General features: G+C 50.6%; 1 protein-coding gene across 2 annotated transcripts in view; it reads right to left on the bottom strand.

Moving 5' to 3' along the window:
• The window catches only part of ASS1 (argininosuccinate synthase 1), an 80,640-nt gene that overhangs the window by 54,561 nt on the left and 2,030 nt on the right, over nucleotides 1–24,049 (bottom strand). Inside the window, exons 2-6 of one of the 2 annotated variants that reach the window (XM_044440166.1) lie at nucleotides 19,966–20,079; nucleotides 18,244–18,312; nucleotides 16,450–16,638; nucleotides 8,481–8,537; nucleotides 5,391–5,465 (exon numbers count right to left, since the gene is read on the bottom strand). In XM_044440166.1, the coding sequence (XP_044296101.1) occupies nucleotides 5,391–5,465; nucleotides 8,481–8,537; nucleotides 16,450–16,638; nucleotides 18,244–18,312; nucleotides 19,966–20,073 (498 nt within the window). In that variant the 5' untranslated portion in view covers nucleotides 20,074–20,079. Of the gene's footprint in view, nucleotides 1–5,390; nucleotides 5,466–8,480; nucleotides 8,538–16,449; nucleotides 16,639–18,243; nucleotides 18,313–19,965; nucleotides 20,128–24,049 lie in introns of those variants that run through there. The other variant, XM_044440167.1, reaches the window with a different exon arrangement.

A 24,049-nucleotide genomic window follows, 5' to 3' on the forward strand; every position in this document is an offset into this window, starting at 1 on the left:
TGAGCGAGTGAGCGAGCGAGCGACCGCAGCCCGTGAAAGAGGGGGGTCCAGCTCCCACTCCAGCGGCCACACTGCCCCTCGCCGCTCCATTAGCTTTTAAGAGCTCGTTACTCAATTAAACCTCCTCTTTGTTTATACTGAATGGGCTACTGCAAGCAGCCTAGGGCAGACCATGGAGGCTAATTCTTCCTTTATGATGGCGGGCAGCCCTCTCCCCAGCCCACCCGAGGGCTACGCAGACACACCCCAGCCTGCACACATATCGTGATGCTTTATGCTTCGCCTTCGGGGTAAAGCTGCCCTGAACTCTTTGATATAAGCGTTTGAAACACGCGGATAGGGCTCCCCCTGCACACACGCAGGAGCTGCCTTCGGCTTTGCCCGCAAGCTGCCTGCATGCATCCCAGCGCTTCTGTAGCACGCCCGCTTTCTTGCACCCTCTCCAGGACCTGCCAGGGGTTCTAGTCCTGCAAGGAGACACTTGGTCCATCAAGCATGTGGTATAGCCCTCGTAACCTCCCCAGAGCTGCACACACGCAAGTCCGAGGGAGCACCCCCACCTCACCCCGCTGCACACTTCTCCGACAGGCAGCCGGCCTCAACAGCAGGGATGTGACTTTGAGGACCTTCATCCTTTCCTCCAGCACAGGCCTCCAGGGACCCCCACCCCACATCAAGCTGGAGAAGACATACCCCAAACCTACAGGGAAGAGGGGCCTCTCCAAGCCAGCGAGGCCCCGTCCATTGCGGTTTCCTCTTGACCTTTCTAGGCGCTGTCCGTGGTGCTGAACTCCACCTGCTTCCAAGAGGCTTCGCACCACGGAGAGCTCCTCCACAGCTGCAGTGGACAAGGGCTCCCGGCCTTCCCTGGAAGCCAGCGCGGTGCAGCGGCCTCCCCACAGTGAGTTTACCCTCTTGCCACTTGGCCACCAGCGTCTCCCCCTCCTTCTCCTCATGGCTTCCGCTCCCCTGTTGGTTAAGCTGAGAACAAGCAGGCCGGGGCCTCTCCTCTTCCTCACTACCTGAGTAGGAGGCAGCCCAACACACAAGTTGCCATGGGGAAGAAAGGGCTCCCACAAGACCCTGCTAAGAAGTGGACCCTTTCCAGGAGCCCCACGAAGTCCCCCCTCAATGCCAGCAATCACAATTCCAGAACAGTAACTGAGGAACCCTGGACTGAAGCCCAAACTCGGAGAGCATTCTGGGTGTCCCTGGCCCTGCTGTTCCCCCACTTAATCCACCTCACAGGGCTGTTGTGAGTTCCACACATGGGGGCGTGTTAGTCCATCCAAGCTTGTGCAATAAAAATGCTTTACAAGAATGTGCAACCATCCCATCAGAAAAGAGTCTGAGCGATTTCGGGCACAGGCGTGGCATTCAGGGGACACAGGGGTATTGGCTGTGAGCTGCTTCTAGAACAAACCCGATGAAAACATTTCCAAGTTTAATGCTGACAGAACTAAGCAAGATGATGGGGGCTTGGCTCAGGGAACTCGAAGAATCTGATTCAAGATGCAGAAAATGAGTGGCTGTGCCTGCGCTTAGACACACCTGTAAGCTTAGACTCTGTATTCCAAGTGGTTTTCCTCCCCTGGACATAATGATCCCAGCAAATGTTCGGCTGCCTGCTTGCTCTTGGGCAAACAGGCCCAGGAGCCCAGCCATGCTGAGCTCTTGAAATAGGGACCTGGAGGGACGCATCTGCCAACTCTGCTTTCTCCCTTATCGGGCTTGTTCAGAAAAATCTCAAGAGATTCTCCCAGATGTGCAGAACTTAGCCAATTTGGGTGAATTCATATCAAAATGAACTCCATCTGCTCAGAGTTCCAATCGCTGGGAACAGGTGGTGTATAAATATAATTAATGAAATCCTCGTTCCAGCTTGCATGTGTGGACATGGGAGAACAAGGGTCCGTCAAGCTCTCAGATGCTCCCCCACAATCACAACATGCCATTCCAGCAGCAAATGACCACACACAAACCTTTGTCCTTCCATTCAACAACCCATGCCTACAACACATCTTTCCTGCCAATGATTAGAAAAATTTCCAGAATACCCGCAATTGCTTTAACACAACCATCCTCATCTTTCTGCCCTTTTTCAGGGAGGAAAAATACCATAAAAGAGGCAAACTCAGATTCCCAAAGAGGAATGAAAACCATGTTTGTACACACAGTGACCCTAATAACTTGCATACTTGACAGTCTGTTTGACAACATGCAAGAAGGTTTCATAAATTCCTCATCGTATGACTTAGCAGATGGCAAAACAAGACCTGGAACACATGTGTCCTCAACACACACACACACACACACACACACACGAGACACACTACCACCGACTCCAGAACTCAGCACTATCTGCTTCAGATGGCAGCTTTTTTTTATTTAGAAGGAAGGGGGGGGGGGGCAAATCTCAAGCAATTTTCTGGTTTATACACAGAACTGCTCTTTTCTTTTTGACTGATTGAGCCCAGTTGTCAAGCATTTCCGTAAAGTCGTTGAAAAAGAAAGATCCCCTGGTGGGTGCTGAAAGGACCTGATGCAAAACTTTAATATCTGTTATCGCAACTTGCTCTTCAAAAAAAAGAAAGAAAACAGGGGAGGAAAGAGGGGGGAGTAGCGGGGGAAGAAAATCAAAGAGAAAGTGCATTTACTTTGTCTGTCGCATAAGCCATTGAAGTGGGACAAGTTTCTCCCTTTTGTTGATTGCAATTAACATCTAGGTAATTACATGCCACTTAAAAAAATGAGGAGTGCTTGTGGGAAATATCTTCACGCCCCAAAAAAAACGACAGAGCGGAAGCCTCCTGCAGGGGTGGGCTGTAATTGCCACAGTAAAGAGCAGGCAAGATTGTGCGAAGCTAAAATCCAAAGTGCCCTTTAAGGTCAGAAAATTAAAGGCTCGCTGCAAAGAAAGAAGAAAAATACCACGTTGTGATGGCGGACAGGAGGAGGAGGACGGGGCTGGACTGGGGTTAAAGCGCCTTGCGGTGATCGGGTCCATCCCTCGGGGCACATCCAAAGTGCACTGATTTATTAAAGGCCAGAAGGACTCCGTGCAAACAATGGCATCCGCATTTGATGCTGGGTTTCCATACACCACCGCCCCGCCCGGCGATCACCACCCCTGCCTGCAGAGATCCCATTCCTGATGGCAATTGAGACATGCCACTGACATCGCCAGCAGACAGATAATAGAGTCCTGCCATGGTAGAACAGACTATACCACTTCAGGGTGTGAAGTACGTATACTTTTTAAAGATCCTTTACAAAGGGTGCGGGGGAGAGGCAGGCTCCCTCCATTTCTAACCATTCACCAGCCCATTTCCCAGAAGCGACTCTTAAAACCCCTTCCTCCCAGTCCCTACCATAGAGCCCTCATCCCTAGAACATCCCCAGAACCTTCCAGAAAGAGGGCAAGAACTTTTTAGGCACTCCCTAGGAATAACACTGCTGCTATAGAGAGCTGAACCAGAGAGCTTGCCCCAGGATCCTCTGCTCTCCCACTTTATTTCACAGCAGGGCCGAACGCGGGGTGCCTGAGAGCCACCAGTGAGGCTTGCGGAGCAGAGATGCAAAGGAGAAAAGGAACCCCCCCCAGGCCTCCGCTGTTCTGCCGTGCAGAGCACCTGTGTTCTCTTGTGGACACGGGCAACGTCAGCTCGGATGGCTATCCCACCGGCTACCTGAAATGACAGGGGCCCTTGGCTGCCTTCCCCCGTCTGCTTATTATATTTGCACTTCATCCTCACAACAACCCTGCGAGGCAGGTTGGGCTGAGTCTCTGCCTGGCCCAGGATCACCCAGGGAGCTCCATGGCCAAGCGGGGGCCAGAACCCAGGCCTCCTGTACCCTGGCCCCACGCTCTTAATCACTGGCACACACCAGCTCTCAGACGCACCCCTTGCTGCAGCTGCAGATACAGAAGCTACACAAAGGACTCCCACATCCAAAGTCAAGCCCATGCTCCACTGCTACTGCATGTTAGCAACCACCCAGGCAGCCTTCAGGCTGATCTGGGGGCGGGGGGGGGGGCAGAAATATAAGACCAATGTTGCCATCAGGGACTGAGCCCTGCACTGCCCAATACTGCAAATATTCAGTGGATCTGAACACATATTGCTCTGTTTGTCTGCAGCAAGCTCTAAGCAACAGGGCTAACCAGAAAGCAGGGTTCCAGCTCAGGTAAACAGCCAACCAGGAGAATCCCAAGAAAGAGAGCGAGCCAGAAACACAGTTAATCCACTAGGTACATACACAATCCAGAAGCAAGGGCAGGTAAGCAGTCCAGGAGGAGCAAAATACCGGCACTGAAAAGCACCACTGTTCACAAACCTGGCCAGGTGTGCACTGAAGGTTTTTAAGCTCAGAACTTGCTGAGCCCCACCCAAGGTCAGCTGCAGACCATCAGAGCTCCCGGTCCCAGCCCTACTCCCGAAGAGGCAATTTCTTTTGAGGAGTCCTTTTCGGCAGGCGAGCACTGCTTCTCGCAGGGGCCCCACCGGCCGAAGACGTGCAGCAATAACATCCCTGGAGAATATGGGGACAGGTCCCCTGGCAGAATCGCCTCTGCAGGCCCCAGTTCCTCCCTGGAGGACAGGCCTCCCAGCAGAGCCATGACAATATTAAATAAAGTTTCTATTGTATTCCTGGAGAGAAAGGCAGAGAGACAGGTGGAGAAGGTGCCCCCATCTCCCTCCAGTGGGCCAAGCACTGTCAACTGCCTTGTGGGAGGAATTCTCCAAGAGGGAGGGGAGGAAGGTGATCAGGGCAACATCAGAGAGGGGATGGAAGAAGCAGCGATGCCTCCGCTTGGCGAAATCCTCCAAACGCCACTTCGATGCTCACTTTGGCTCATTTGTGGCCTGCGTTCCAGGGCCTTCCAGCAGGAGAAATTGCACCTCTTGGGAAAGTCACCGCTTTTCTAGAGCACGTTTTGCTAACACAAAGACTTGTTCAGGAATTTAAGAACATTTTCAGAGAATGTGTACTACCTGTTCACATCCGGGGCTGTGAGAAATTAATCTCAAGTGTATTTGAAACAGACTGGACTTTACCTGCCCCAAGAACCTTCTTTCTTTACCTGCACTTGGGAATTTTCCTGACTACTTTCCTTTGACAAACAAACAAACCTTAATATTTTTGTTGTGGTGTTATATACACCTTGTAAGCTTGGGATTTGTATCTGGCAGATGGCACATAAATCATTCTGAGAAACTGGAAGTTTAGATCTTTGGTTGAGAAGAATTTGGGGGAGCAAATTCTGTTTACATCCAACATCAGCCTTTGATTGCATATGTGATGGGGAGGGACTTGAGAGGCTGTGAAGCAGATCTCAAAGTTGCTGAACTTAAGACAGGTATTTGGGGGGGGGGGGATTCTCATACCTTTGCGTATTCCATTAGGTCACTCCGGCCTCGAAAGCGGCTGTAGAATTCCGGCATCCTCCAAGGAGCGATAACCTACAGGGGGAGGCGAAGAATTGGTTGATGGGTGTGCAAAAGAAAGGGGGCAGGTTTTGCTTTGGTGGAATCATTCCCCACCGTCGTTACCCCTGGGGCAATCTGGCAGGAGGAGGAGGAGGGTAGGGCCTTCTGGGGTCTCTGTTTATGGTTCTGATTTATTTCATGTCTGTACTGCCCCATAGCTGATGCGCTCGGGGTGGCTTGGCCTTGTGCTGAGAATCCCCCACCCAAAAGACACTCTCGTGCACAATCCACATTGGGCACCTTGAGGAGGATCTGAAGCTGAGGACAAAGGGTGTTGTAGTCCTTGGGCACCAGGGTTGGGCACCCCTCTCCGCGTCCTCCATTTCAGCCCGACTCCAGTGAGAGGTCACTGGCTTGGCTCAGCCCGGGACTGGAGCAAGAACGTCCAAGGAGGAAGCAGCCCTGCAAGACCTTTCCTGGGACGTGACAGATGTGCTGATGGCTCAGAGTCCCAGCTCCACCCGGAGGGTCTTGAACTGGTGACCTGGGTGGGATCGCTGCCTTGACTTGACTGGCCTAGAACACAGAGCAAGTTCTCCCAGCCTGGCATCCCTGCAGACAGTGGGGAGCAGTGGTTAGAGTGTTGGACCGGGACCCAGGAGATCCAGGTTCTAGTCTCCCTTCAGCCACTAAGCTCACCAGGCGACTTTGGGCCAGTCACGGACTCTCAGCCTAGCCTACCTCACAGGGTTGTTGTGAGGAGAAAATGGAGTGAAGGAAAAAGGTCGAGCTGTACATGTACATGCACATGGTGGGCATGTCGTGAGCCGGAGGTCAGACTAGATGGCCTGGGAGGCCCCTTGTGACTCGCGCTGTTTCTGTTTCTGTGTAACGCTCGGCACAACTAATAAGGCCACTGCCCGTGGTACTGAATCGATTTTGGGGCTCAGGTTTGGCAACACAGACAGTTCTTTTAAAAGTTCTGACTAAAATCGGGAAGTCGGGGACTGACCCAAATAAAGAATACAGCATTTCCCTGGTGACCAAGCAAAAGGGGCCAGTTATGCAGGGTTCTGTCAGAGAGACACAAGAGGGCTAAAAATATAAAATAAACTTCTGTCAAGGAGGTCAGATAACCTGGAGGCAAATGTTTTGGCACCAGGAGTGTAGGTAGGTCAGGATAACCGCGTACAAAAGTAACCGAGTGCTTTCTGCCATGATACTTCCTGTTACTAATCATTGCAAAAAGCTAAAATAACAAACTCACGCCTGATGACTGTGGCAGCTGATCGCAACTGGAGATGGGCTCAATCGTTAGTGTGCGTCCACAATAATTTGTTTTTTGTGTGCAACACCTGTCTCCCACTGAGCTTTATGACTGAGTGCAGACTCCCAAAAGGCCCATTCTGATACTCTAACCACTCCGCAACACTGTCTCTTCCTTTTCTCTCCCTTCCTCCCACCCAGGAACTGAGGAATGGCTCACTTGCAGAAGATCTTTAGAAGCGTTCTCGTCTCAAGATGCCACATTGGGTCAAAGCAGAACCGCACAAGTTTCTCAGACCCAGGAACCGCTTCTGGGCCAAACTTGCACCGGGGCCCCCCAATTCTCCATGTCCCCCCTGCTGCGGCAGGAGCCCAGCTGTGGATTCTGATTCACCAAGTTGAAGAGCAATTCCCCACCACCACCGATGCCTCTGAGAATCCATTCTTGCATTATGTAGGGAGAGTTTCAAAGCCTTTGTGATAGCCAGAAGCACCAAGCATTAAGTATCCACATTAATCTCACCAAACAAAGGTAATCCAAGACCCTTCCAAGCTGCCACTGTAACTTAACAAGCAGCCCAACCAGCCCAGGGCAAGGTGGGATGGAAAGAGAAGAGGCCGTTTAGCCACACCAGCTGCTCTCCGCTGCGGCTTCGTTTAAAAGAGCAAGCCAATTAAAAGATCATAACTACTCCATCAAAATCCAAGGAGGCCAGACCCCTTTATTTATGTTATTGTAAGGGATTTCCATTTATTTCAATTATCGATTTATTTAGAAGACTCAACAGCAAGTTTTGGGTGTGCAGTTGGAAGGGACAGGGTTGCAAAGATATAACATTTGGAGGGACCTCAATGAAAAGGCAGAATGTGGTAGATTATCAGAACAAAATGTGAGGGTGAATTTGGGCTGAAATATTCAGCTGATCAGTTGGTTAGATTGACAGAGTAAAAGAAGTTTCGATATTCCTACTTGAATGGGCAATAAATTTATTTATTTATGTATTTATTAGTAAAAGGAAGTTTATTGCATTTTATGCTGAAACATTTTATAATTTAAAGTCTGTTTAAATTGTAATGTTTGTTTAAAAAATAAACTTGATGTGTGATCATTTAATAAGACTTCAATAAGAGTTTATCTATGGTTTTATATTATATTTGGACTTCTTCCTGCAAGGAACCCAAATGAGCTTACATTATTCTCTTCTAGGAAAGGGAAATTGAGCCCCTTTGCCTCCCATTTTTCTGATGAAAATACTTCTCTGCTAAAGGTGCTATTTGTCAAAAGGGAAAATTATATTTTATGGGACACATCCGAACGCAGCTTCTAAAAGCAGAGAAATAGGCCTTCCTTCCAACTTTAGAATGGTCTTATTCATATGCAGGCACAGCCAATTGTTCAGTTCGTGCTCAAGTAATTAATAGGGGTGTGCTGGGTGGGGCGGGTGGACCTGCTTTGGAATTCCGCTTGTGTCCTTGCTGAAGGACTTGCTGGTTTTGCATTCCGTGCCTTCGCGTTGGTTTCAGAACCTGCCCAGGAAATCAGTTTGTTCGGAGAGACAGAAGCGGTGGGCCCGGCACACGGCTCTGCCTGTTTGCTCCTGGTTCAGGTCGACTCCTTACCCCAGAGGCAACCAGTGGGACCTTGGGTAGGTCTTCTTTGCTCGTGAGTAATTGGAAATGAGGCCACGCAGGTCCTGAAGGAGACCCATGCCCCTGATCGAGAAAGGTTCTTGCTGGAGCGACAGATTCAGGTATGGGAATGTTACCTGTCAAACGCCTTACCTTGATCTGCGGGCAAAGGGCATAATAGGTGAGCTCAAACCGAATCTGATCATTACCCTAAGAGAGAGAGAGAGAGAGAGAGTTTCAGTGCAAAGCTTGACTACAGAACTCCACTTCACAGAATGCTCAAACTCTGCTCGGCTGATTTGGGCCCCATCATTCGTCTGCCCCAACGAGACGGACCGTCATCTTTGGACTGGCAGAGGAGAGTGGAGGTTCCATTCCATGAGACGGACCATTCTCAAGCAAGCGCGATAGATTCCCACTTCTCCTCGAGCTCCATTTGCTTTGTGTCACCTACTTCAAAGTTCCTAGTCCTCAACATGTTGAGAAATACTTGGATAGTAAGGGGGACCTGAGGATATTGAACAGGAATTATTGAGGTGATGCCATACTTATTCAACTGACAGTTACCTTAGGAATGGAGAGTAGAAAGGAAGATCACTCTCAAGAATTATTACTACTACTACATTTTTATACTGCCCATAGTCAAAGCATTTTGGGCAGTTTACAACAATCATAGAATCATACACTCAAGTCACCCATCCCAATTCTGACCAGGCCAGACCCTGCTTAGCTTCCAAGATTAGGCAGGATTCAGGCTACAGAATGTTATGAGAAGGGCAGATCAACCAGCCCTGTTCCACGAGCCAGGGAACAAGCAGCTGCTCCAACGCTCGCTTTCCTCTTCCCTCCTCATCCCCTTTTCCTTTTGTATTGCACCTATTCGATTGTGAGCCTCAGGGGCAGTGGCTGACCCGTCTCTCAGGGTATGAGCTGCTCTAAGAAAGCATTCAGCGTTTTACAAGTATTCAACAAAAACATCCTTGGCAATGCCCAGTAAAACCAGCAACCTGAATCCTCATTCAATCTTTTTTCCTTTAACGAGCAGCATTCCCCAAACCCCAGCAACAGACTCTAAGAGGAGGAAATGTTGTGGTATTCAATACGTAGTTTTGCACTGCAGCTTTTTTAAAGTTGAAAAGGAACCTGAGAGGTTGTGGCCAGTATGGGATACAGGAAAAGAGTTGGCATTTTCTTCCAGAATCACAGGCCAGATTAAAATCATGCACACGCACAGGCTGCAGCTACCTGGCACAGGAGGGAAGCCACCCTGGGCACAAGCGTTCTCTAATTTGATTCACACGAACCACGTAGTCTTGCGCTTGTGGGGACATCCCACCTGGCTAAAATCAGACAAGCCTTTTGACTTGCTTAAGGTATGCTGATGATCTTGGGGTGGCGTCCTATGCCTTCTGACATCCCTGGGGAGGCCATCGGATTATTTGGGTGCCAGTTCCAAGTTTTTATGACTTTGGTGCAGGGACGCCATCCTGCTTGCAGCTAGTGCTGGAAGCACCAGCTAGACTGCCTCTGAGGCGCTGAAGCCCCTTTCCTGGCCTCAGGGACCTATTCATCCTTGCCCCTGGCTTGCAGAGGACCACCAGGCATGGTTGCACCAGACTTTCAGGCAGATCTTCACAGCCAAGAGGACTAGAAACTTTAAATCGAATCTGAGCTTGCATGGGGAGTTGGCATTCAAAAGGCTGCATCTGTTGGGGTTACCATCTGAAGGAAGACAAGCCCACGGAAGGCATAGAAAGACCGGCCGCTGGGGGTAGGATCCATGTTTGTAATCAAGTCTGTAGCTAATGGCTTTAGACACCCCCCAGAAGTGCCTTTCTCTAATTAACTTTCTCTGCACATATGTAATCCCTCACCCATCTGCTTGCCATTATGGCAGACAAAAATACCGGCGCGACACCATCTCGGAGACGGGGCTTTCAACATTGTCAGCAACCCACAAGACGGGGCGAACGCGTCTGGCACAACCTGTGAACGTCTCTCTCACAGTGCTGCGTGAGCACAGACGGGGCGGCCCGTGTCCCTGGGAGGCGAGGCAGGCCTTGCCCGCAGGTCCCACCATCTCCCCTCCTCTGCACATGGCCTGGAGCACCAGGTCGTTCTGGGCTGCACACATGCCTTGCCCGGGCATGACGCGCCTCCCAACCCGTGATGAGGGAAGAGCGGAGAACAGGGAACGGCCATGTCCAGGCACTGTTCCCAAGGACAGCAACCGCTCTCGAGAAGCCCTCAGTGGCCGAACTCTGTTCAGAAATTTGCTGCAAGCGTTGGTTCTTGCAGCGGTTCTGGAGAAGCGCCAGCGATCAGGAAGCAGAGCAAGGGCGGAGAGTTTGACTTCCAGCCACATGGACCCAGAGAGACCAAGAGGACTGCCAGATGTGCAGTTGGGTGGTTGGGGCCCCCAGGCCTGCCTCACTAACTTTTAGGGTAGCTTGGGAGATGGATCTCGTGGGCATGGAAAGAGGTGGATTCCGTATGCTCTGAATGAGCTGTCCATGCTCTAGCCAGTCCTCCTCATATTTTGGTAGGTGGTGCTAACCAAGCGATTTCACTGTGTTGCTTTTCTCTGTTCCTTCTGAGTTGCCAAAGGGAGAGGTGATTTGGGGGATGTTTTGGGGTAGGCAAGCAGTGGGGCGGCTTTGGGATGCTCCTAGCACATACTGATTGGTGCCAGACGTGGCCTTTCTGTGTGGCTGCTGGGACATGCAGTCGTGCCCTCTCCAGGTCCCGCTTTGCACTGGAGGCATCTTCTTTTTACAGTGATAACCACTGTTGGTGTGGTTTTGGGTGGCTGTGTGTGGGCCCATCACAATGTCTACACAAATGCGCGCGCACCAGACCATCATGCGTTCCTAACCTTCAAGGTGTTCGATTCTCTATGCAAAGAGGCAAGCTCACCTGGGCACCCACACAAACTCTGCGTAGCCCGAACACAAGATCGCCTTGCCTAGAATGCGTACAGCCGCCTCTTTATCGCATGATGTGCCCCAAGATGCCCTTGTTCCTCCTCTCCTAGCCAACCCTCCTGACACCGCTAGACCTCACCAGCTTTCGATACGGCTGCAGCATTTCACGCCCAGCTTGGCCTTCACCAGCCTCTGGCACAAGTATAAAGGGGCCTGATGACCAGGGGCCGAGGGGCCACGGCAGCTGCTGTCCACACTCCTCAGCCCCTCCACTGACTGGGCCAAGGCGAGCTGCAGGGGAGCAGCCAGACTGCAGCAGGAAGAGGGGAAGTGACTCCAGGAAGCTCCTGTGGGTCAGTCCTGCTGGACTGCGGGCCCTGGCCAAGGCCCAGCCATGTCTACCACAGAGGCCCCCGTTTGGCTGTGGGTACCCCAAAGTTATTCCACTGCTGCAGCCTCGGCTTGGCCCACTGCCGTCTCCCCCGCTTAGTTGGAGTTTGCTGCTTCTTTGCTCGATGACGCTGGATCTTCCTCCTGGCCAGCCCAAGCAGCTGCCCCGGAAGGCCAGTAAGGCCTCAGCAACTGCTGGGTTTCCCTTCCGCTTCCTCAGAGCTCTCTGTGGTGCTGAACCCATATCAGTTCGGGTTCAGCGCCGTGGAGAGCTCGTGTGAAGCTCCAAAGGGGCCATTGCGACATCTTACCTCAGATTTGTGCTCTGAGCAGCTATGGATACGAGCGATGCTGGTGGGAGATGCCCCCAGCTCCCCTCGAGGTGCAGAGGGCTGGATCTGGGCCCCTTGGCATGTGAGGGACCTGCTCTTCCCTAAGAGCCCTTCTCAGCAAAGCAAGGGGCCTTGGCTGCAGGGAGGGGGCACGCGGCCCCCTTCTCGAGGGCCAGATACCCCCCCACACACAACCAAGCATGTTCGCTGCTGCTCGCCGGAGTTTGCTCCAGGGACTATTACAAAACTCTGCAGAAAACATCTCCCGAGTGCTCATTTCCCTTACAGGCCCCAAACAAGCCCATCTGCTTCCAAACTGGGGGGCCGCTGCAGATGGCTTGCACCCTGCATTTAAGAAGTTGGTGATGTAGCCACAGGCCGGTGGCTTAGGGGGCTCAAATTACTGTCTCTGCTGTCCCTATAACCATTTCCCCCCAAGCAATGCTTAATTTGACACGCTGGGGCTGGGACAGAGCAAGGTACATGCATCCGATGGCCCCATGATGGCTTAAAAGACTAGAAGAACTGGGGGGCACAGTCTGATCCCATTGCCTGCCAGGCAGAGCGAGCACTTTAGTCCCTTCGAGGCTGTGCTTGAGCCTGGCACAATGTCTTCGGATGTTGACTGTCCAATCCTGGCAAATAAAATGAGGAAATCAATGTTCAAAGGGCAGGGGTGAGTTTGCATTGCTTCTGGTCTCTTTATTTCACCTGTCCTTCCAGAAAGGGCGGAGCAAGGTACATCCTTCTCTGCCTCTTCACCACCCTGCCCTTCTTTTTATCCTCCCACCAACCCAGGAAGGGAGGCTGAACAGAGATATTCAGATTCCCAGCTCCGAAATGGAGCTCCAGCCAATGCTGGCCACATCCCCAAGGTCAGGAACACGGCCATATAAACCTGCCTGCCCCCTGAGATCTGGGTCAGAGGCCCTTCTTCGGGATCCCTCTTTAAAGGAGATCAAAAGAGTGGCAACCCAGAGAAGGGCCTTCCCTGTGGTGGCACCTCAACTTTGGAACTCGGTCCCCAGAGAGATGCGCCTGGCACCAACTCTTTTTTCTTTTCAGTGCCAGGCCAAATCTTATTTTTCCATTATTTGAAATGTTAATTCGTGTTTCTACTTTGGATTTCATTTGTTAGTGATGCTGTACCATATTCATATTTATTTCACTGCATTGCTGCCCTGAGACATTGAAAAGGGCAGGATACAAGAACTTTAAATAAATAAAGCATGGAGAAGGGTAAAAGGGGGACGTTTGGTGGACAGAGGGAGGAGACCACCAAAGAAATGAACTATCTGGAGGTCTTTCCAGTCTCCCCTCCCCGAGACACACACACTCCAAGCATAAAACCCGCCTAGCAAAACTGGAGGTACAATGACAAGGAAGCAAAGACTGCCTCCGCCATTTCTCCCCCGACTTCAAAGTTTATCCCATGGCACATCCCATAGGACCACCCCCTAAGAGCAGGAAAACGCAACATGTTTCCAGGTTTGAGGTATGGGTTCATATCTCCACTTGGCCATGATGTTCACTGGGTAACTTTGGCCAACTCAGACTCCCACCCCAACCTACCTCACAGGGCTGTTGTGAGGGTAAAGCAGAGAGAAACAGCACTAGAGAAGCCATGTTGGGTTTCTTGCAGGAAAAAGGCAGGAAATAAATATAACGGATAAAGAACTGTAGCTCACACACACTGCTAGAGTCAACCTCCTCCCCTGCTCCTCATTTCCTTTCCCATAATTGCTCCCACTTCCGGCTTGGTATGTGTGCAAACCTCCAAACGCGAAGATTTACGTGTTGCCAATGCACAGAGCGAGATGCGGCAGCTGGACTTTCTGTAGCTGCCCTATCTCACACCTTGCATTTCCTCAAGATGGACGATTTCAGCAGGACCTTGCAGCTGGGCCTCCGAATAATCTTGTGGTATCCCAGAAAATGCCCGGAAGGTTCCAGGATTGTGCTTCCGGTGGGCTTTGCCAGTCTAACTTTAAGTTATTTTGCCTCTGATCTGGGCCACACACTGGAATGCTCTTTTCCTTGAGACAGGCAAGAGCTTTCAGTCCAGGATGTTCCACGGCCCCACCAAAAAAAGGACTTTGGGGCTGTGCTCAAGCAGGATGAACAGGAGAGCTCCCAGCTGCAGCAAAGGTAGCTTCCTGCTGATTTGGGAGTTGAGTGTTTATTTACTTCACAGTATTATCTGAGGGACAGGAAGCCTTCAAAGGCAGTCAAGCCAAAGCTGCCCAGCTGCTCAAACCAGGCTGGGAAATCTCAGGCGCCTTTTCCGCAGTCTGTCTCTGCCCCTGCTGGACAAATTCTGCCTTGTCAGGTGCGCTAGGCTGAGTCAGCAACTGCAAGGCAGCCTGGGGGGCCTTCTAAAACGTGGGTTTCTGGCGCCCTCTTGTGGAAGTCAGGCCACCATGCAGTTCTCCAGAAGCGTTTCCTTTCTCCTTGAGAGGGCGAAAATCGTCAGCAATAAATGAATATTATTCGAGCCGGTTAGGATGGGAGTTGCAGGCCCTGCTGTCTTTCTAAACATGCACAGGCGTGCAACTTTAATTTCTGTAAGAAGGCCGAGATGGAAAGACGGTGCCTTGCTTTAGCTAGAAAAACTGTGGCGAGATTTCTCTCTTGGGCTCATGTCAAGAATACAGCACATTTTTAAAAGAAAATTTAAAAGGAAAACATGAAAGCTGTGCTGCTTCAGAGCAATTCATCCAGTCTGGCTTTCGGACACCAGCCAAATGCCACCTGGAAGGCAAGCAGGCAATTGCTTTGTGGTACGGCCCTACCTACCCTAATCGCGACCTGATTGACCTGAACAAATTTGGCCCTCGGGCTGAAAATGTTTCCCACCCTCCGTTTGCTGTGCAGCTCGACAACAGCACACCAGACGACGGAGCATTGGGAGGGATCCCGCAGCCCATCTTTCAAGAGTTTTTCTGTCCTGGTTCTTTCATTCTTACCTTAGCTTCGCAGTGCAAGGGCGGAGGGTTTCGCCCATCCCACCAAGCCGCCCTTCGACTAAGCTGCGGTGTGTGGGCTGCCCACCTGACAGATGGTCAAGCTCACCGTGGGCTGATCTGCCCTCCCCTCCCACAGCTGGCTCCGACACAGGCCCCAAGGTGGCAGAGGATACCTCCAAGCCAACACGAGGGCCGGCATTCGCGTCTCTGAAGTGGCCCGCCAAGACGCCCAGGAAACTGAACTGAGGGCAGCAGCATTGCTCAAGGGGAGAGGAACGAACGCTGCATGGTTGCCATGGAGAGCGACAGTTTCCCCCTGCGTACTCTCATCTTCCCTGCTCTGACCAGAATTCTCTCCCTGGATCTTCAGGCAGATGAGATGCCCAAGAACTGAGCCAGGGGCCCGCTCCAAGCAGTGCCTGTGTTCCACCACGGACCTGGACCCCTTCCCCAGAAACACTGGGAGCTGCCTTGTGACTCTGTGCTGTCTGTACTCTAGACAGATGCCCCCCCCCACCCCCTTTCTCCTGGCTAATGATGGCATCCTGGCTTTTGTACCCTTTTCTCCCACTCCAAAATATCAGCACCTGGGGTGGGGGCAGCTGGGTATCAGGTCGGGGCACCAGGACCAAGGCAACTGGCACGACACGCAGGCCCAGTCCAAATCACAGTCAGGCAGTCCAGAGATCAAGGTGGGCAACAGAGGGGCAAGGTAAGTCTATCCAAATAGAGCAGAGTAGTCAAGGCCGGTCAGGAGTTGAAAGCCAGAGAGACAAGTCAAGGAGAAGCAGATACCTGGGAAGCTGGAGCAGGGGAAGCCGGGCCTGGGCCAGAAGCAGAGGCAGGAGCAAGGCAGCGGGCAGCGCTTCCTGAGACAGGCTCCAGGAGGCACGAGGTGCTCCAACAACAGCAAAAGCCTCTCTTGCCAAGGCAGCACCTGAAGGCACCAGCCGGTTCTTCTATAGCTCTTCCCTCAGTGCTCCCAGGTGGTGCTCGCAACATCCCAGGTGGCTGCGATTGACTGTGGCCCCAGTCCTGCAACCACCAGGGCTGCTATTCTGGTCTCTGGCCAGAAGAGGGAGCCCTGGAGCGGCCCCAGAACCTCACACAAAAGTGCCAAAGGTCCCTTCGATGGCTTTGCTACTGGAAGCAAGATCCTGAAGCTGAAAGGGGGGGGGGGGGCTGTCCTTTCAGCTCCAGCCCTCTTTTCACCCACTGTTGGGATGTGGCCCTCCAAATGCTGCCCTGCCTGGAACGTGGCCCCTGGGCTGCACGGGTTCAGCCCCTGGCCTGCAGCAGCTGGTGGAGGCTCTCCGGGGAAGAGGGTTTTTCCCAGCCCTGCCTATCAACGTGGCCAGTGAGTTCTGGAGAAGGGCCTTCTCTGTGTGCCCAGAGAGCCACAGTAACAACACGGGAAGACGCGTGCAGACGGTTCTCCACCTCTCACCACAGAGTCCCAGACCCTCCGCGCCAGCTGCCCCTTCAAAGGGCGGTGCTGTCGGTGCCTTGCCTTGCCCGTGGCACCGTGCGAGACGTAATGGGCTCCCTCTTTCAAAGCGATTTCCATCTGCTTGCGGGCGATGCAAGGCCTGGCGAGGGAAGTCCCGAGGAGGTATCGGTCCTCGTAGACAGCGTTGGCTTGGACCGCTGGCCAGATGAATTCTTCCACAAATTCTCTGCTAATGTCTTCGATGTAAACCTGCCGGTGGGGAGAGAAAACAGGAGGGATGGAGTAGGATTGTGTCTGTTTATCAGTGACTGGAAGGAGGGATGTTTCCATCTGGGTGGGAAGGAGGGGTAGACATTAGCTGTGGATGATGGAATCAAAGGTGCCTGACAACCCACAAACCATGGGCAGCACAGATTTGAATCTAAACATCCCTGGTTTATTAGTAGTGATCTGTGTAAACCAGCCTTCTTTCAGCTGAAGAGTGGGTTAAAAGTGTATCAGAGAAAATAATAGTGATGATGATGATGATGGGAAAGCCTGGGAGATGCAATTCAATGGCAGCAAAATGTATATATTTTGATTCTACATGTTTAGATTTCCTGTTTAAAAACAGAAGTATAATATCACCCAGAGAGAAATCAAGGGCTACAAGAGAAAACGTTGCTGAAGTCAAGATAGATTTTGTCCACAGCGAACCCACAGTTCATCGGGGGCAGGGGGGGAGGGGTGTTACCCAATCAAAAAATGGAATGATATTAGTCTGGCAGGGTTTGTTCTTGAGAAATTCATGGGGCTCCTCATAATCACTGCATTGTTTTCGAGGTGTCTGCAGCCTGACTGCTTTAGAACCTGCTCCAGAACTTTCTAAGGGATTGCTGTCAGACTGGCTGGCCTGTGGTTTCCAGAGTCTTCTTTTTTCCCTTTAGAAGGACAACCTTAGCCCTGTCCCAGTCACCTGACACTTCCCCCGTCCTCCAGGATTTCTCAAAGACAACACAGAGTGCTTCTTTAGGACCCTAGGATGTTGCTGTTTGGGCCCTGGAGATCTGAACTCACTCAGCCCAGTTGGGTGATCCTTGACCATTTGGCTGTCAATCTTGAGCTGCCAAGACAGTTTGAAATTTACCCAAAGAGGCTGCATACTCAGCCTCTCCAGTAGTTAAAGTGTTACTGATTTCTGCTCTGTGATTCCGAGAATGACCTTCTCAGGAGCATCTGTCAACCAAAAGGCATTTGATGACATATCAGAAACTAGTCCATGTGACCCACCAAGAGGAGAGCCATGGAAGAACCCTCTCTTTTGATGAGAAGTTGCACATCCTGCAATGTCAGCCTCTTACTTCTTAGCTTTCTAACCTAGGAATGTGTGAGTTTTGGGGGCAGTCGACATCCAGTGGATTAGCACAAGCCACCACCCTAGATTTTGACCAAGCAACTCAGCACTGGCACCGGCTTGCTCAGACTCAGGTCAAGGTATCATGTGACCGTTAAAGCAAGCTGCAATTTGCACATAGAAATATATCTTAAGCCAAAGAAATGTGTGTGTTTTTCGGCTGCACTTTGCACAAACCATGGCTGAACATTGGGCAAATTTCCCTGGCTTCAGAACAGAAAATGCAAATTGCAGCTCATTCCGAAAGCAGAAACCACAAAGCAAACCATGCCCTTTCTTGGCCTGATTTGGGCTCTTGACCCAGAAAGGTGAGGAAAAGCTGCTGGACACAAGCAGGCCCGAAGAATGCCCGGGGTGATGTCCCAGGCAGGTGAGCCAACATGAAAGCCTTGCAACAGCCCTGAAAAGTAGGCCAGCTCCAGCATCCTGCAGTTTTGCATCCACATTCACACAGCAAGTACCTTTTTGGCTCCCAGGGAGAGGGCTTTGGCCCTGGCTTTTTCAAAGTTTTCATTTTGTCCGATGTTAGCCTGGAAAATAAACAAAATGACAACACACAAATATTTCCAGCTCATGTGGGGTGGGGTGGGGTGGGGTGGGTGGAAAGCATACGGATCAGACTCTTTGATGAGCTGTCACGGGCTCGGGAATCTCTTCCCAGAAGATGAACTAGGTGGCCCAAGGCTGCCGTGGGAGGAAGCCCTTCCAGGTCTGAAACCACATGAGCGAAATCAGAAGACATGCGGATCCTTTGGGAGGGCCCCCTTCCCTCCCTCAATGGACCAGTTCAGCAGTTAACAGACTTATAGTTCGTTGCCTCCATCTCTTCAAGCAGGGGTAGGAAACTTGCAGGCCTCCACATTCTGCAGCCTCCAGCTCCCATCTGGACACCCCGTGGTGAACCATGTGGGGATTGTAAGCTAAAGCACCTGGACACAAGGCACAAGTTACCCACCGTAAAGGTGTTGTCAGAATGACCCCCTTTCAGCCACCCAGCCAGGGCTTCCAGGACCACTGCTGGCCCTTGTTCTGTGGGTTTTATAGAGTGCTTCTTTTCCCCATTTCCGAGACTGCTTGCTTCAGTAAGAAAACAGTTTCATTCTCTCAGCAAAAGCAGCTCTTCTCCACAGCATCTGTGGAAGGCCGCTCCAAGCCAATGCTCTGTGAGGTATTTTCTAGCAGCCTGCAGGCTATCAGGCCTTGACATGGCTCCAGAAAGCTATCCTGGCTTTTGTACCCTGGGAAAGTTCAGTACACTACCAGTTACTGATACCTCTGTGAATAAGCTTTGTCTGGTAGAGCCAGGAAAACAGAAAACAAAGAAGAGGGGGATGTACGAGTTTCTCTGTGAATGGGGAATCTGTCTGAATGGTTGTATGTCGGTATTCTCGTGCCTCTATTCATGTGTTGGCACTAGTGTGCAACGGGTTACAACGAGGCTCGGTTTGTAGGCATTCTTTCTAGATGGGTGTGTATACGGATAGATTTGCCTGTGCTAATGTAATGCAAATGGGCCAATGCAAATTGGCGCCAGGTATCCTCTTTGGCATAATATAAGCAGCCATTCTCCTGGTGGGACTGGAGACTCCAACGTCGGCAGGACGGGGGGCCCACTCCGGGTTTTCATCTGAGCCTCGAAGCAGCTCTCCATGTTGATTATTTATTTATTTATTAGAACATTTTTATGCCGCCCCATTCGCCGAAACCTCGGGGCGGCTTACAACAATAAGTTAAAATAATTATAATGTAAATCAAAAATATAAACATTAAATTAAAAATACAAAAATAAGCCACCTTGGCCAGATAAAATCCAATAATATTAACAGTTAAAATGCCGCTTGAATAAAAAGGTCTTCGCCTGGCACCAAAAAACAAATAACGATGGCGCCAGGCGGACTTAGGCGCCACCACAGAGAAAGCCCTCCTCCGAGTACCCACCCTCTTAATTTCTTTCATGGAGGGTTCCCAGAGAAGGGCCTCTCCCACCGATCTCAAGGGGCGGCTGGGCATATATGGATATATTGCTCTACCCCATTCCGGGGCAGGTTCAGCACCATAGACAGCTCCTTCAGTCTTCAGACAGAAACCTGGGCTAGATCCCCGGACACTGAGGCCGCCGGCCAGAGCTGCACCCGACCAGTGTCCACCGATAGCCCATCCTTCGGCCCACCTTCTCCGCTTACCAGGTAAGTGATGACCTCGTAGCCTTGCTCCTTCAGCCAGACTAGGATGCAAGACGTGTCCAGTCCGCCACTGTAGGCCAGCACGACCAGCCCTTTGGACTGAGCCATCGTTCTCTGCGGGGAAGCGGAAGACAAGCAAGGCCCTCCGTCAGTTGCGCTGAGTTGCGACGCAGGCTGCCTTTGCCGGAGCCAACAGCAACGGGCGCCCGAGGCTGCTGGGACCCAGGGCGTGGATTCACAAGCGTTTCCCAGAAGCAGGTGAGGCAAGAAGAAGAGGGACTTGCCCAGAAACCTAAGGGCCTGGCAGAGGAGGGATCCGAGCTCCAGAGCACTGCAAGCCAAGGGTGGAAGGTGCTTTGTCTTCCATTCTGCCGGTATCCCCATGGATTCTTCAGCATGGGGTCCCATAGTTTGCCCCCCACGCTCTTTAGCATTCACATGAAACCGCTGAGCCATCTGGCATTTCGGAGCATGCTGCTCTCCTCAGTTTTTCATTCACCTCAACTGGTTATCTAAAGGAGCGCCTGCTTGCATATTTGCCCTCCCGCCCCTGGAGATCGGCGGCAGAGGCCCTCCTCGGGGAGCCCTCTGTGAGAGACATTGGGAGGGTGAGTACCCGGAGGAAGGCCTTCTCTGCGGTGGCGCCCCGACTGTGGAATGTGCTCCCCAGAGAGGTCCGCCTGGCACCAATTCTTTATTTTCAGCACCAGGAGAAGACCTTTTTATTTAAACGTTATTTTAATTGTTAATTGTTGATTGTATTTATTGGTTTTTATATCTGTGCCGAGATGTCTCTGGATTTTTAAGGTTAATTGTAGGATTGTTTATTTGGTTTGTAAGCTGCCCTGAGGCTTTTTGCGAATGGGGCAGCATAAAAATGTTCTAAATAAAATCTCACCAGGTGCATCCACTAAACCAGGGCTTGGCTGCAAGAACAGACTGGACGAGGGCTAGCAAGCTGAAGCTCAGCCTTGTCAAGACTGAGATGCTGTTAGTGTGTGTGTGGGGGGGGTTCCTCTGCCCAGACAGAGGGAGTTCAACCTGTTCTGGATGGGGCTGCTCTCCCCTTGAAGGGGTAGGTCCATCATTTGGGGGTCCCCTTCAAGACATCATTGTCACGTGAAGCTCAATGGCCCGGCAAGGCATGCCTCCTACGAGCTCTGGCTAGTGGCCCAGCTACACTCCTATCTGGACTTGGAGAGCCTACTTTCAGTAATCTATGCTCTGGCCACCTCTGGACTACTGCAATGCACTCTGTGTGGGACTGCCCTTGAAGGCTGTTCTGAAGCTGCAGCATGAGTGAAATGCAGCAGGGAAAGCCTGATCAGGTCCTGCTTGTATGTTTCGGAGGGAATTCCTCATGCTGGCTTTACTCTGGAAAATCTTCCTGCATCTGTGATTTCTACCAGCAGCTTCTCTGTCTCCCGCTGCCCCTCCTCCTCGCCCCAAACTTGGCACTGCGTAGTTGTCCTCTTTGGCTGGACAGCAGCATAACAACCAAGCTGCAGACAAAAGACCTTTGCAGTTCCACTTTGGATGACCTGCAGTAGCATTTCCAATTCCTTGCAGGCACAGTGGAACTTTATTTACTCATTCCACTGCCCGGAGGTGAAAGAAGCCGCAATTCTGGCCATGTTTCTGAGGGGACAGGAATCAGTGCTGCGTGGATGAATGGGCAACGTTTTGCTCTCCTTTTTGTTCAGTGTCTGGGGCTCCCATAGAAACCAGCTTTGCTAAGCACACTTTTCCCACAAACTCCTATGGCCTAGCAAAAACCACGGCAAAGGATACAAGGCCTACGCAAACTGTGCAGTTCGGATTACGTATTTCTCCCTGGCTTCTGAAACGCTGGCACACCATTCCCTGTTAGGCGCATGTCCTGCAGTCTTGTGAGTTGTGGGTGAACGGTTTGGATTCATCAGAATCAGAGGAGCCTGCTTTGCAGAATTCACTCCTCCATTTGAGGAGCTGTCGAAAGACAATCTTCACTCTGAAGGCGCTTTCTGTTTAAAGGGCTCTCCGGTCCAAGTCTGGTTTCACGTCCAAGAACCCAAAGAAGGGGGAACATGGGCCTTATGGCAAGACACCCTGCATTTCTAAATACAGGACTGATCCTTTCTACATTTGCATCCCTGCATCTAAATCGGCATGTGCATTCCGTTTTCATTTCTTGTTTTTTTTTGGGGGGGGGGGGGCGATGAGGCCCCATCGGTGCGGGCGTTCAAGGATAGGCTGGACGTCCACATGGTGGGCATGTCGTGAGCGGAGCTGGCTGGTGTTGGAGGTCAGACTAGATGGCCCGGGAGGCCCCTTCTGACTCGCTCTATTTCTATGTTTCTATATTTTCATGCTACACAGATCACCCCCACCAATTTGGGGGGATAGCTGTGGGTTTTTAATGGCTTAGTTTAGAAGGAGAAGGACTTTACAGCTTCACTATTTTGTCATTTCCAAAGGGCTTCAAAATGGACAGAGATATGCGAGACTGGAATCTTACATAAGAAAAGACTAGCACCACCAACAAGCTTCATATTCTGCTCAATTTAGGGGTCTCCCTCAGGGGTGGCAGTTAGGAGAAGGCCTTCTCTCTGGTGGACCCCCTCTTTGGAACATGCTCCCCAAGAAGGTGTGCCTGGCGTAGTCTTTGTTTTCCTTCCAGCACCAGGTAAATACCCTTTTCTTTGCCAGATATTTTAATAGATAGGTGGATTTTAATATCGCTTCATTAATATTTAAACAACATGTAATATTGTTTTTATATGAACTGTTTTATGCCGTGTACTAATTCTCCATGAGCTGTCAGTGCTGCTTTATTTTCTATTTGGCTTTAACTGATTTTATTATCGTACTGTTTTTATCCTTGTTATACACTTTTATTGTGTGAACCACCCAGAGAACTCCATTGGCTATGAGGAGATATATAGATATATATAATTTAAATAAAGTAAGTAAGCCATTTCAGTATTATGATTGACTGATTTAAAATTTTTATACCCCGTCCACCACTTTGATGTCTCAGGATGGCTTACAAAAAGAACAATAAAATGGCGAAAGAACACAGCATCCAACAAGCAAGATAAAAACCCCAGTTAAAACAAACTTAGTGTTAAAATAGTGGGAAATTAAATTTAAAAAATGATTGCAACATTTAGGGTACAATCATCAGCATTCCGACGATTGTAGGACCTTTTTCCTCTCGAAATATGCATAGGCTCACACCCTTAATTGATTAGGAAATGTTGAATTGGAAAGTGCACCAGAAACATCTTGCAAATGAAATCTAAAACCCTGACTAAGCATGTGGGAAAGTCTTCTAGGCATTACATTAATCCCATACACAACTAGCCAAAGTTTATTTTTATTTGCTTGTTTGTTGAAAGCTTTTGTATCTTGCCCTTCACTGTGTCTCAGGGTGGTAAGATGAGGGGTCTTCAAAAGGTTTTTGCACTTTTATATTCTATATTTTAGAAATATATTTTATATATATTTTGCTGATGCCATTAAAAAGTTGGTACGATGCTGGAAAAATGTATCACAAAGGAAGGTGACTATGCAGAAAAGGGATGTAATTTATTTTTGAAATTCTTAATAAATAGAGTTTAAAAAGTGTGGAAACTTTTTGAAGAACCTCGTACAATTAAGTACAGCATCAAAATGTACCGTAAATAAAACCCAGTCTTTAAAGATTCCCCTGACCACTTCAAAAAGGTCTCTGCCCGTGTACCAGCAAAACTCTGAGCTGATTAATCTGAACAAAACCTGCAGTCCTGAGAAAAGTTTATTTTCAAAGTTAATTCATAAAGAGAAACATGCTGGGAAGGTTCATGCCTGGTTAGCTATCAATCCGCAGAGATGCGTGAGCTTCTCCACCTTAATACCTCCTCCCATCGGAGCTTTCCTTTTCGTTCCTAAGTGAAGCCAGAGTTGGGAAGCCAGATGAAGAGGAACTTGGACCAGGAGAGGCCGCTGCACTTTGCTCCAAAGTTTTTCCACATCCAGAAGCCATCCCATGGCGCCTGGACAGCATCCAAAGCCGAAGGCTGAACCCCAAACTCCCTGCAGAGAGTCCGGGCGCCAACCAGCC

This window comes from Varanus komodoensis, unplaced genomic scaffold, assembly GCF_004798865.1.
Source record: "Varanus komodoensis strain SLA01 unplaced genomic scaffold, ASM479886v1 scaffold36, whole genome shotgun sequence".
Taxonomy (NCBI): Eukaryota; Metazoa; Chordata; class Lepidosauria; order Squamata; family Varanidae; genus Varanus; species Varanus komodoensis.